This window comes from Girardinichthys multiradiatus, chromosome 22 (assembly GCF_021462225.1).
Source record: "Girardinichthys multiradiatus isolate DD_20200921_A chromosome 22, DD_fGirMul_XY1, whole genome shotgun sequence".
NCBI lineage: Eukaryota > Metazoa > Chordata > Actinopteri > Cyprinodontiformes > Goodeidae > Girardinichthys > Girardinichthys multiradiatus.
The window spans coordinates 23,833,656-23,847,826 of NC_061814.1; the positions used below are offsets into that span (position 1 = coordinate 23,833,656).

General features: G+C 37.6%; 2 protein-coding genes across 3 annotated transcripts in view; one reads left to right on the forward strand and one right to left on the reverse strand.

Annotated features, from left to right (window-relative positions):
• spock2 (SPARC (osteonectin), cwcv and kazal like domains proteoglycan 2) overlaps positions 1-874 on the reverse strand; it is a 40,114-nt gene extending 39,240 nt beyond the window's left edge. Inside the window, exon 1 of one of the 2 annotated variants that reach the window (XM_047352519.1) lies at positions 529-874. In XM_047352519.1, the coding sequence (XP_047208475.1) occupies positions 529-717 (189 nt within the window). In that variant the 5' untranslated portion in view covers positions 718-874. The remainder of the gene's footprint in view (positions 1-528) is intronic. The other variant, XM_047352518.1, reaches the window with a different exon arrangement.
• Positions 875-12,315: 11,441 nt separating this feature from the next.
• Positions 12,316-13,566, forward strand: LOC124858775 (DNA damage-inducible transcript 4 protein-like). Its single transcript, XM_047350986.1, has 2 exons — positions 12,316-12,634; positions 12,766-13,566. Exons 1-2 carry the CDS (start codon positions 12,469-12,471, stop codon positions 13,272-13,274), a joined length of 675 nt encoding a protein of 224 aa, XP_047206942.1. The 5' UTR covers positions 12,316-12,468; the 3' UTR covers positions 13,275-13,566.
• Positions 13,567-14,171: the final 605 nt, after the last annotated feature.

Sequence of the window (14,171 nt, forward strand, 5' to 3'; positions counted from 1 at the left end):
TTAATTCTCTTGCTTGTGAAATCCCTGGAGTCACCTCTGAGGTGAAACACCTAAGGATGAAGGGCAGTATGATGGTTTGGGCCCATAATGCCGTGCAGAAACAACTGAGACATTAATTGCTTATATTAGAAACAGAAAAGCATTGCTGCGAGTGAGAGAGTGAAATAGAGGGCTAGGCAGTATGTTGTGTGTTTATATTGAGTGTGTTTTATCTCATGCAAGTTTTCTGATTAAATCCAACTTTGGCTACCAAGATTTTCCTGGAATAAGTTATATAAAAAAAAAGCTAAAAATACTCATCTGAAAACATTTTCTTCCAAACAAACAAACAAACAAACAAACAAACAATCAGAAATCAAAATGCCAATAGCTGCATCAAAGTTTTAAATATTTATTTATTCGTGTTCACTGAGTGTGGCTGGCTGTAAACCCGCAGAAAGAACCAAGTTTGTGTGAAAGATGAAGTAAACATGGCAGCGTTTCTCCAACAGCGCATCCACACCGCATTCTCTCTCAGTCAACACTTACATCTCGGAAGCGATTCCAGTGCTTGATCTTGCGGCTGTACTGTGAAATGGTGGCCAGCCACTGCTCGTCTTCCATGAAATTCCCGGATTTTTCCGCATCTCGGACGCTCTTGTCTTCCGCCTGAAAGGTGGACCCCGCAAACATCAGCAGCGGGACGAGAAGGCATACCATATCCGACATTTCCACCATGTTTAACCGGAGAGGGGGGGAAAAACGAGCACACAGGACACCTCCTCGCACGTAGCAACACCGTCTGTCGGCTCTCCTCTTCTGGGAGGCGGCGGATGCTGAGGCTGGATGGAAAGCTCCACCTGATTAGCCTGTAAGATGCTCCTTCAGATGGGAGGGAGGCAGACAGAGTGATGGTGGTATACAAAGTGAGTCCCCCCTCAGGCTGCCGTGAGACACCTTTTGTTAATTTCATATAGGGGTAAACTTTGGATTTATTATTCCAGAGGGATGTAGATATTTATAAACTGGTAAATAACTTCTACAATTATTTAAAAAAAATTAAAGGATCCAGTATTTGTATACAGCTCCCTTTGAGCTCTTGGAACCACCATCCACTTCAATTACAACTGCAGATTTATGCCAAATCCAAATCAAGAAACAGAAAATGTTGCCCATTCTTCTTTGCAAACTAGCTGAAGCTCAGTCAGGCTGATTGGATGGAGAGCCCATGTGCACAGCACTTTGCAAGTCTTGCAACAGACTCTCAATTAGATCTAGGTCTGAACTTGGACTGGGCCATTCTGCTTTGATCTAAACCATCTCATTGTTGCAGGAGCTCTACATTTAGGGTCATGTAAATTATTTCTGTTCTTTAAGTCCTTGATGCATTGCTTACGTTGTGTTCAAGTTACGCGGTGTTATCACCCAGGAGACTTAGTCCAGGAGACTTAGTTACAACTGGCCAAGGAATATCAAAAGATCATTAGGTTGGGTTTACTTTCACATTGAACCTTTGAAGGCAGACAAAATACCTGGCCATCATGCAGGTGCTTGTATGGGATGCATCACAGAAAGCTGGTAGAATTATCTCATTGGTCTTTGTGATACTGTTTGTTCATTGATAATAGAACAACCGTATTTATACTGAAATTAAATCACACACAGGTGGACATTTTTAGTAAACTGACTACTGAAGGGCAACTGTTTATTTTGGATTTTATTTATTGCTAATTCGAGTAGAGTGGGCTGATCTACAAATAGATGTCACCATTTTCATATTTGCATTTGCCAAAAAGAACCCCATTGTTTTTAATAACTTCACATATAAACATTAGTTTCATTACATGAAATCCCAGTAAATAAATCAAAGTTTGTAGCTGTCACGGGACAAAATGCAAGACACTGTATATGATGCAAGCTTTAAAAAACATAAGTAGTATACTGGTTTTTTTTTTTTTATCTGCAAATTTTTAAAAGTGTGCAGTTTGTGTGCAATGAACACAATAGCTTTTCTAAAATGTATTGGCAAAGAGAAGACCCACATAGATTACAATAGCAAAATAGGTAGGTTCAATCATTGTACTCGGTTGATTTGTTCCTTTAGAGCTGAAGATGTTTAAGGTCTCAAAAGAATGATTAAATTAGAGGATCTCCATGTTGTTTTAGACAAACTAAGTTTGATTTGAAGGTCACAAAGAATTCATTATAGGAAACACTTTATAGTACTGCTTATTTCTTTAGATTTGTTTTGAAGAGAGTGTCATTTAAAGAGAGACTTTCCTTTATTGTGATGCTGACCAACATGTATCCAGGCTTTCTAAGGGTTTAAATATTTTTTCTTTGTTGGTCTTTTATGTTTGTTCTGTCATCTTCTTTCTTGTTTTTGACCAAGATCATATTTTACCTTTGTCAATTTTATGTATCTTGAATGTTTGGCGCTTTGTAGATTTAATTACAGAAATGGGAATGGCTTGTGTCTATGAGGGGTTGCTGGTAACACCAGGAAATGTTCATACAATGTCATTGCTCAAGGTTCCTGAAAAGGCTTTTATAGTGAACATTTTGTATAATGTGTTAATAGTATGCTAAAATTTTATTTTTTAATTGATTCCACTAACTAATAAGATTTTCATGAATCTTTCTGCCTATAAAGAATTATTCAATTTAAATTAATCTTTTATTTATTTATAATAATTTAGTTTCAGTAACACTCAGCTGCATCACAGTTACAGCAGTTTCTTATTAAGATCTCAGTAGGAGGCACTATACACTATAAATAAAATAATTGACCAAATTAAAGGTATCCAGCAGCACTGCACCTACACAGGGCTAATTTACCTGCTTTTATAAGACACTTCAAATCTTTTCACATTAGGTAGATGGAGCTGTCACTGGGATAAATGTGTCAGCAATTTTTCTTTATTAAATAAATGGAATTAGTGATCTGAGTAGTAAGAAATTAAATATATTGCTCTTAGGTTTTGTGGACTCTATGTTTTTCTCAAGAAAAATTGGCAGGCCTTAACAAGAAAAAAATTTAACAATCTTCCTCATGATTCACTTAAGAATAATATTTTTGCAGGAGTGTAGAAATGTAAATAAATATTAAATATGAAACAATAATTGAATGACTATAGTTTTCCCTGTGAAATGTTTTAGGTCACAAAGAACGATAACCATGAAAATAATAATAATCAAAGTTAGTCACAGGAAATATTAAGTTTTAATCTTAGTACTTTGCTCAGACCACTCTTATTCTAAACAATTTGCTTAAATAAAACCAGGAGTTTATATGAAAGTTAAATTTTGGGTCAATAACATTGCTTTCCCTCTGATTTCTCACTTGAACTGATAAGGAGACACTAAAAACTAGCTGTTTTCTGAGTGTGATTTACACCTTTGTTCATAAGCATTCCTGTGAAAGCGAGTGCTTGCATCACGAGTCTGACTGCACCATGTTAGCTTGCTCTACGTCCAGCCCTAGAGAGTCCCATCAAACAGGTTGTTACTAAAATGCTGGATTAACTGATGCCATTTGATTCCCATTGAAGTGTCTTTAGGCTGTCCTGATAAGGTCAAGCACCCAACAAGGGGTCATCTAATCTCGGCTCAACCCGATCAAGTTCAAGGAAAGACAAAGAAACAAGAACAAGAAACTTTGATACCATTATCTTCTGCATGCAATTGATCTTGTCTTTATGCAGACACATTAACAGATGTAAAAGACTTATACACGTGCACTCAGTTATGCTACATGGTCAGCTGGGAAATGAATTATTCATGTTGGAAAAGACCTACAATGCAGTTATTTGGAGTTAGACTAGGTTTTCTTTTTAGAAACTAATGTGTGGTCATCTTCTGACCTATTTAAGGCTGTACCTCTGCAGCAGCTGCCATCTGCTTTTACGCCTAAAGACGTTATTTAAATGTAATCAGTCAAATCAAGAATAATGTATTTTAGGGCATATATCAGAGGCTGAAGTGAAAGCCCTGAAGCTTTTTCACTTTTGGGGGTCAACTGCAGTCCTGCTTTAGTCATGTTCTGGGGACAACAGCATAGCAACAACTTTTATCTCATTCATGGAAGGTAGTTATAAATAGTATCATTTTTGAGTAAAAGAACAATGGGTGGTTTTATTTAACGTCATACAAAACAAGTAAAATCTCTTTGTGTATTTTTAAGTGTTGCTGAGCTGATTTTGTTTGACAGTAATTGACTGCAGCCAATTAACAGATCTGAATGTGGCGTCAATATTCTCATCTTTCGGTAGTTTACTACAAAGAGTTTACATGTCACATCTTGATCTCTTAAGATTTGACACAATTCACCTCTTACATTCTCTCAGGTCATACATACAACCATTTACCTCCCACCTTCAGCAGCGCTGCATTCCTCCTGTCACAGCGGCTCCCAATCTTCTCTGATTCTTCTTCTTGATTATTTGTGCTTGGCAAACAACACGTTGGTGCATTACCGCCACCAAATTTCCTCTGATTACTCCTCTGGGTTGGTTGTCATTTCTCCAGCCCTGAATCTGTATTAAAGCTCTCTGCTTCTCATTATTCTCCACTGGATCCTTTCATTACTGTTCCCTTTTTCCTTCTCGCCACGCTCACATCTCTTCATGCCTTTTTGCTTGTTTTGTATTTGATTATTATTAAAACAAAATTTTTGCCGATTACGCTCTGCGCTTGGGGCCTTCCTTGAACACATCATGGACAGATGATTTTTAATTCTTATGGTTGACTATTGTTGCAGTGATAGTTTTCATGTTTTAACGTTTTTGTTAAGCACTGTTTTTGTGGTTTAAATGCCTTTTAAGATTTCTGGTGTCTTTTTAAAAAATGTCTCCTTTCTTGTTAAAGTTTAATTGAGGGTTTGTCATTCAAGCTCTACTAGAAGAATATTATATATCATATCTAGTATTGTGCCCCTTACTGATTGGTTTGAGAGACTTACCAAATTCCCCACTTTAACCCTATGGTTCTCCAAGCCCTCACCAAGCCACTCTATAAAGTTCTGCCTGATTGTCTGAGCCCACTGAGACTATTTTGGAAAATCTTCTGTTTGATTTTCATCACGTTGGTCTAATCCTGCAGTGCAAGCAAAGAGACTTTTTTCTGTCGAAATCCCTAAGAGACTGTGTTTCCTATCACTTCACTTGGAACCTCTGTTAGCCACAGCTAGAAAGTAAGCCATTTTATCTCATTTCCTCCTCCTTTCTCAGAGGAAATCAGGCCAGTGCTTAGGGCTTCAGGGCTGTTTTGACAGAGAAAGAGAATTTTGAGTTAGTCCCTTTTCCCTGCCTGTTTGCTGGGACCCCGAGAGCCAAACAACGTGTTACTGATGTTTCCAATCAAAGATGAGGTTGGAATAATTCTGTGGTGCTCTGCTGATCTGAAACTGGAGAAAATAGATGTAGAAAAGAGAACTTGTACCAATTTACCTTTTCCCATTTGATCTGGGATAGAAATCGTATAAATACAAGGGGACCTTTCCCCTCGAGGTTTTTGAAAATCCGATGAAGACTGAATTACCATTAGAGCTTGATCTGTTAAAGACTGCTGAACATTAATTCACCTCCACAGAAGTTTAATTTTAATTCTTATCAGTATAAGTAGTTGTTTTCCATTTCTTCTTTCTAATGTCTTTGTTTGGCTATTAGGTTGTTACTTTTATTAATAGTCAGAAAATGCATGCAATTCATAATTGATTTAAACTTTGATTTAATTGGTAGCTAATGTTGATTTATTCATAGAATTTAGCTGTACAGTATTGCTAATTTGTTAATGAATTGGAGCACATAGAAATAGGAAATATCTTTCTCATCTATTTAAATATGTGAATGTAATAATTTATTAGACAGGTAATGTATTCCCTTCAGCTTTATAAATTGATAAACATTAGTTACACAGTATAGTTTTATCATTTTAAGCATAAAGCTACTAAACATTGAAAGTAACAGAACCGCCAAGCAGGGCTTGAGAAGTTCTGAACCATCACTACTGAATAATGCAAATGTTTCTAAACTGAGTGATCACTTAGGGACAGATGCATGTAGGAATACTTCAGAAATATTACGCGATTCCTTTCTCTAGGTAGTGAGATTTGCTTACCCTGTATTGGGCATTATGTGCCAAAAGACATTTGGTTTATATTAATAATAAAATTGTTCAGTGAAATTACAGTACAAACTAGATACTATGAATCAATATCCTATGGGATTTTAATGTCAGACTTGCGGAAAACGGAACAAAACCATACATATTTAAATGTTTTTGTTGGTGCTTTGTTGTTGCTGTAGTTAAAAAAACAATGGCAAACAAAAACACTATGTAAAATATCTGCTTTCGTACTTTTTACAGAAAATGTTGAGTTTATACCCTTTTCATTACATAACATTATAGTTGGTGTCTTGCAAAAGTATTAGTATCTTGAACCTTTTTACATTGTGTCATATAACATCCACAAAGTTCAACGTATTCTGAAAGGATTTTTTGTGATAGTCCAACTGAAGTAATGCAAGATGTGATGTGGAAGGAAAATGATACACAGTTCTTAACAGGTTTTACAAATAAAAGACTGAAATGTGTGGCATCCATAAGTATTAAGTTCCCATGGGTCAGGTTTTCATCCAGGATTACCTTGTATTTAGCTCCATCCATCTTCTCATAAACTCTAACCAGTTTAATTGCCTCTGCTGAAGAAAAGCATTAGCACTGCATGATGTTTCCACCACCACAAGGTTGCATTTGGGCCAAAAAATTAAATCCTGGGTCTCATCTGACCAGAGCATCTTCTACTACATGTTTACTTTGTCCCCTACCTGAGTTAGCAACTGTAAACAGGAATTCTTATTGCTTACTTCTTAAAACTCTTCGATAAAAGCCGGATTTGCAGGGTGCTTTAAAAAAAACCTATATTGTTGACAGATTTTTCCGCATGAGCTATGGATCTCTACAGCTCATCCAGAGCTGCCATCGGTGTCTTTGTTGCTTCTCCGATTCATCCTCTCCTTTCGCAGGCTGTCGGTTTAGATGGATGGCCATGTCTTGCAAGGTTTGCAGCTGTGCCATACTCTTCCCATTTTCAGATGATGAATTCAAAAGTGCTTCATGTTCAAAGCTTGACATACTGTTTTATAATTTAACTCTGCTTAAAACTTTATTCCTGACCTGTCTGCTCTGTTCCTTGGTCTTCATGATGCTGTTTGTTAACTAATGTTCTCTAACAAACCTCTAAGGCCTTCCCTAAACAGATATATTGAGATTTAATTGCATACAAGTGGACATTGTTCACTAGAGGACTTTTTTTGCACTTCATTTTATTTAGGCAATTTGGAGTGAAAGGGGCTGAATATAAATAAACAGTAGACTTTACATATTTTTATTTATAAATAGTTTTATTCTTTTCCTTCAGCTTCACAACTATGTGCCGCTTTGTGTTGGTCAGTCACACAAAATGAGTATAAAATATTTTTTAGCTTGTGGATGTAACTTGAAAAAAATGTAGAAAGATTCAAGGGGTATAAACGGTTTTTCCAGACACTGTAGTACTTTGTACTAATTCATACACATGCTTTGGAGCAGCTGCCACATAATCCATTGCACAAAAAACATTTTTGAGCCGACCTTTCTTTAAATCAAACAATAATGATAAGAGAAAAAGTCTAGATTAATCTACAACTGTACTAATATTTGGAGTAAAGGCCATTTGAAAATGGCATGTAAAATGTTAAGGCTGTGATAAAGAAGAGCGTGCCTCAGCAAAACTTGCCACACATCAGAGTTTGGCCTCCCTAGAGAAAGCTGCTCTGATTCTGCTTCCTCCGGCAATAAATCAGCTCCAGCTCCAGGTGATGCAGGATTACAAGGCCAGTTGAGAGGGTTGAATCGAGTGTTGAAGGGTCTCTTAACAAGCAAGTGAATTGTATGACAGAAACGACATGCTCACAAAAACTTCTAGGATGTCTTTGTTAAAATAATCCCCTTGATGTTACAGAAGCACTTTGTTGCTATAGCCACAACCTATAAAAACATATGAGAACTACTGAAGTGTGAATTGATGCAGGCATTTTCCCAAAAGCTTAAAAATGAAGCGGGCAAATAGACTTGAAAATTACATATTTCTTTTTATTTGGTATTCACATTGAGGCTTGGGTGAATAAAACAAACTGTTTAAGAGAAAGTCTCTTTATAACTAACCATTAGTCAGGAGGTCTACCGCACATAAATTACCAAGGCAGCCCAGACCCACAGTTCTCCTAGGCTGATATGAATTGTAAAACAGTATCTGACTCGTCATGGGTGCTCATAGAAAATGGCAAATCCATGGTCAGAGGCACATAAAACAAAACACATGCATTCACAACTTATTGCTCCGAGTGTCATCGTCAGGTGGCCCTTTAGCGCCATCATGAGGTTAATTTGTTTCTTCAACGATTCCATTTAAGATTTTAAAGAGAGCTGGTTTTGTAAGAAGATTAATTCACATTTACTTACAAGACAGTTGCTTCTGAGGATGAGATTTTACACAATTACAAATGTAAGAAGTCTCTAAAATCAACATAAAAATAAACAGGTGATTTTTTCCACTTAAAAATCTGTGCTGTGACAGCTGGGTTGGCCAAACAGAATGTTGTTTTTCAATTAAACGTTTGACTTGTGTGTTTTTTTGCCCCACATAGGCTCACAATTAAAAGCAAGACATAAGGATAAGGCAATAGAATAAGACTAATTAACAACAATACAGTGCATCCGGAAAGTACTCACAGCGCTGTACTTTTTCAAAACGTATAAATTAGTCCACTCTGCTTTACTGCTCCACTTTCTTCTACAATTTTTGAAACCAGTTCAAACTTCATTAATGCAGGCTTCAGGATAGGACTTCCCATTTTTAATCTTGCAGAACTGAACATCAGGGTCATATAATGCATTTTTACCACAATAGTTCAGGACATTTTATATCCACTAAATCTGCCACCTGGAACAACTACTTTTTGGAGACAGTATGGGACCCTGAAGTGCAAAAACCACTCTTGGAACAAGCCCTTTACTATCAGCCATAGCTGCCCTGAACAAGCGAACACATTGGGGAGTTTTTGTGACATGTGACACAGGAACCCTGCCAGCACTGCCTTTGTCTTACAGTTACACGTGTCTGTTAAATTTTGTGCCGTGAAAACAAAAGGCCCACCTAGGTACAGGAAAGTCAAAAGAAATTGGTGCATTAAAAATTGCACATTTAAATCATCAAATATCTGAGACGTAAGCTCAAAAAACTGAGATAAGATGTGTGTATCTGGACATTTAGGTTTGATTTCAACATACAAATTGAGCCAGTTTTGCTTCAAGCAAATAAAATGTGTGGCTGGCAAGCCGAAGCTTCACTCTCAATTAAAAAGAAAGAAAGAGGGACTTACTGTATTTTTTTTTGTTTAAAGCCTTTATGTATACAATGATTATTACCTCCAGTAGGCTTTTGGTCCATGTTATGTTTTGATAATTAGATTTTCTCATCAGAAACAACTACGAGGAAACATTATGGTTTTAAAAATAAGAAATATTAAATAGAAATCCAAGCCATTTTAAATTATAATTTAAAGTTGTTTTCTTTTATGAAACAATAAAAACATGCAATCATTAGTAAAGAGAAACTAAAAATGAGGCTAAATTCTCATATTCTGAGACCAGTTTTGGGCTCGCGCTTTGTTAAGATCATCAGTGTTTAAGATTATTGTTAATTTTATGTTCAACATTATTTTGTAATTTAGAACAAAAATCAAATCATCTCTCGCTTCATGTTTTTCTTTTACAGTTTTTGATTAAAACATTCAGTTACCACAACATGCAAGAACTGCTTCAAATGAAGCAATGTCTACCAGCTCTTATTATTAAGAAGTGGGCAAATTATAAATACCATCAGTATTTTTCTTTCTCTGAAGAAAGCATGTCAATGCTTCTATCATTGGCATACAAATTTACAAGGATAGTCCTATTTGCATGACTTACATAGGAGACTTCTAGAAACTTCTCAAAGGCCTGTGTTAATTTTACTCCCCCACCACCACTGCCTTAGACCGGGGAGGGGGGAGGGGGGGGGGGGGGGGGTGTTTAGGCAGAATAAATGTGAAAACACAGTGCTGTGGGTGGAAAGTTATTTCTTTGCTTACAGATTTCTAACCACTATGAAACAAAAATGGTATCTAATCCAACCAAACCCTATGGGAAATAAACAGGTGCCTCTCTTATTTAGGTTTAAATTAACACCACTCTTTGATGGCACAGAATTCAGTTTTTTAGAAAGCTGGGCTGCTTGCCACATCCGGAGCTTATTAATGCCAGAAATGTTGAAATAAGGAATCACTTAAAGAGAACTGGTCCGACCACATGAAGTAGGCCAACAGATCTCAAAAATCACAGCATCATACATCGACCTAAAGAAATAAAGAACAAATCAGAAACAAAGTCATTGATATCTAAAGAAAGAAAAGAGCTGCAAAGCCATTTCTAAAGTCTGTCACAAACCAGCAAAGAATAGTTGCTCTGTGCTGAGGTTTTTTGTAATCTCAAACTGTATCCTGCTAAGGATAAAGTGTGAAATATAATTTTTTTCCCTCTACTTACCTAATGTGGCCTCTTTTCTCATCTAGCAAGGGCAGCACCTGTGAGTGGGCAGCAAAGCCTCGGTGACCCGTCCCCCCATTGTCTTGTGTCATGATGGATGTTTGGATGGGTTGTACTGGAATTCTAATTTCCCCTCGGGGATCAATAAAGTATCTTTGAATTTGAATTAGCTGTTGTTCATAAATCACTAATCAAGCCAACGGTCACCTACACAGATGTGATCTTTAAAAAAATCACACCATGCATCATGGAAGCAAAGGAGGTGAGGGGTAGAGCACAGCAAGGCTGTAAGAGAACATCAACACAAAATGAGTGTCATCTCTATAGGATTAAACACATGAGAGGCATGAGATACCTTTTAGTTTTTATCTATTTTATCTAGAAACCAAAATATACTTACCTGAAGTCAACAGATCTGTTATGTCTTGCACTCTAATGTCATCCGTGTGGATTTATGGGCAAATATTGTGGCTCTGGGACTCCAGCGAACCACAGGCAGCCAACCAAGATTCTCCAGGAGAGCATCTATAACCCATCCAGTAGTTCAAAGAACCCAGAACAATGTATGAAGCTTCATAGGTCTCACTTGCCTCAGTTAAAGTTAGTGTTTATGATTCAAAAATGGCATGCATGGAAACCACTGCTGACCAAAACAAAAAGCATAAAAAAAATAGAAAGGCCTGTAAAAGTTTTGCCAAAAAATAAGATTTACAAAAACTATTCTGTGGACTGATACCTTTAATAAAATACCATAAAACAGAATTTTGCATTTATCAAGGTTATCTTTGTTCGAGACATTTGTTGAAACAATGAAAGGGCAAAAACAGCAAAAACCAGTCAGTATAGCAGACACTTTTTATAGCACCTTAGATATTCCTCCTCAAAACTTTAAGTCTAAAAAGATTGAAAGCAGAAGGAACACCTTTGTGATGTAAACAGGTGGGGCAGTCAACTATCCAAACAGAAGTGATTAAGTCTTATTTTGTTGGAAGGTGGATGCTTGTGTAGAAATAGTGTTAAACGTCCGGAGGAGTTACTCATAAACGTTGCTTGTTTTCTAATGCTCTCTAAAGCCTTTAGAGTTCAATAAAATATGCCCATATTTGATCAATTTTGTTCTAAGCAAAATACAGTAATACATCTCCCAAGACAGGAGGTCCTACATGATTTCTAGAAAGATCTGTAATTATTCTGGAACAATCTATCCCAGCAGTCGCTGACTTTTGACTTTATTGTAGATAAATTCACCATATGACGCTTAGTTTACTTCAGAGCCGTTTGTAAACGGGCTGTTGAGCTTCTTTACGGTTAAAATTTGCCAGAAGAAATGTGCAGCCTCCCTTTATCCGACAACAAAAAGACGAGCTCTACGTGCATTACGTGCCTCTCTCAGTCAGTCATTCACAACATCAGCTACTGGTTTCGTCGTGTCTTTCCTGCTTCTGCTCTGCGCTGGCATGTTTTCTGTGTTGCAAAACTGACGCTACGCGGCGTCCGTAGATTCGCTTTCTTTGACAGTTTAATTTCCAACTGTTTGATGATTAAGAGATAAACTTTTCGGAATGAGTGTAGTTGGGAGCGTCGTTTGTTTCCCAGCCGTGGGGGTGGATGGCTCGTCCCGTGAAAGGGATCACGGCGGTAACTAGGCAGGCTTTTGCGCTGAGGACGTGAGCTAAAACCCAATTGGCTGAGAAATTGGGTGGGCGGGGCTAACATATGAGTAGGTATTTAATGCTTTGTCCCATTGTTAGTGTTTTCCAGCTGATCCAACTCAGGAGAAGAAGGACCACCGCACTTTTTTTTGTGTCCAATCGAGACGCTGCACTTTTTTCGTCTTTTACAAATAAAACATTTGTTTTATAAATGTCTTTTTCTTGCAACCAATCACTGAATGGTAGTTTTCCTCCGTCTCCAGCGGAGGACCGGGGCTCGCAGAGGCTGTCCTGGAGCAACCTGCTGCAGAGGCTGATTGAGCTAAAGGGGCTCAATCAGAGGGCCTCCGCAGATCAGTACTGCAGGAGTGAAACTGGTGGGTACGATGAGTTTTTATTATTCATTGGGAAACAAAAAACACGAGGCGGCAAAATTAAACCTAGACTTTTTTCCATCTTTACGAGAAGAATTTAGACTAGAGTTTAACACGTTTAATCTTGGTTTCAGGATCTGTGGCAGACCTATCCCTGTCAGAGTCCGACAGTAGCTTCTTCTGTTACCCCCCGGAGGAGGCCCTGGCTGCAGAGGTGGTGGCCACAATCACACAAAGCCTTAACAATGCTAGACCCATCCTGTGCTGCTCCAAACTTATCATACCCGACTGTCTAATACACAACATCAGCCAAGAGCTGCTCCATCTGGCCGTCAACGAACCCTGTGGACTGAGGGGAGCCATGATCGACCTGTGCGTGGACAAAGGGGATCAGGGGTTACTGTGCACTGTGGATCAAATAGCAGTGGATCCCACCCTAGTCCCGACCTTCCATGTGACCCTGATGCTGAGGCTGGAGACTGGGGGACTGTGGCCCAAGGTTCAGAAGCTGTTCAAAGGTGGCAAGCCCCCATCTGCAATGTCTTCGAAGCACCACAAAGCCCTGAGGCTGAGCAGCAGCTTCAGGGCCATCAGGAGGAAACTGTACAGTTCAGGACAGCTGCTGATAGAAGAATGCTGCTAACTCCGGAGCACCCATGTGCCTTATTAGATGAACTTATTAATTGCACTGACATCAGGGTCCTACAACAGTTGTAATGTGGTAAATCAAAGGACCAAACTCCCTCTCATGGCAGCTACTCACCTGATGGCAGGTGACTCCACAAAAATGATTTTTGTATGAACATGAGTCATTTTCTTTTATATGAATGAATGTGGATTTCCATTTTTTAATGGAATGTATTTACTAGCATTAAATATTACCGCCTAAAATTGTTTTGTACCTCAAAGACCAGAGAATAAATTATTTTCTATTATTCTGTGCATGCTTTTTTCATTTGTTCTGTGTTCACATCAGTTTTATTCAGGATCTACTACATCATATGTTATAAGGAATGTCAATGGCTAGGGTTTCCTTTGTTCCTTAGACTTGGACAGAGACATCAGAAGCTTTCAAAGGGCATTTAGTGTACACCATTTTCAACAGGGTTTCTGCAAATACCAATTTAAACCTAAAGCAATTAAAATTTCAATTTAAAACTTGTTTAATTTACTGAATATTTTCAAAAATGAAAAATGTTTAGTATTGCAATGCTTTTTACAGCCTAAATTTAGGAGACTGAGACCACAATATCAATATATATATATATAAAAAAACATGTATACTAAAAATTTAATAACTGGTTAAATTAAAACGTTTAGTTCACTAAATATGATTTAGGATTGACAGGGAAGAACAAATGTACAATTTAAGACCTAACTAAATAAATTTAGGTTAGTTTTCAAGACCTTTAGGACTATCTAAGGTCTAAAATTGATTTTATGGTTTTTAGGACCTTGCGAAAACCTTCATTCGATATTATATCAGTGCATAAACATGAGGACACACTAAAAAGTGTCAAACATGGATTTTATAAATGTA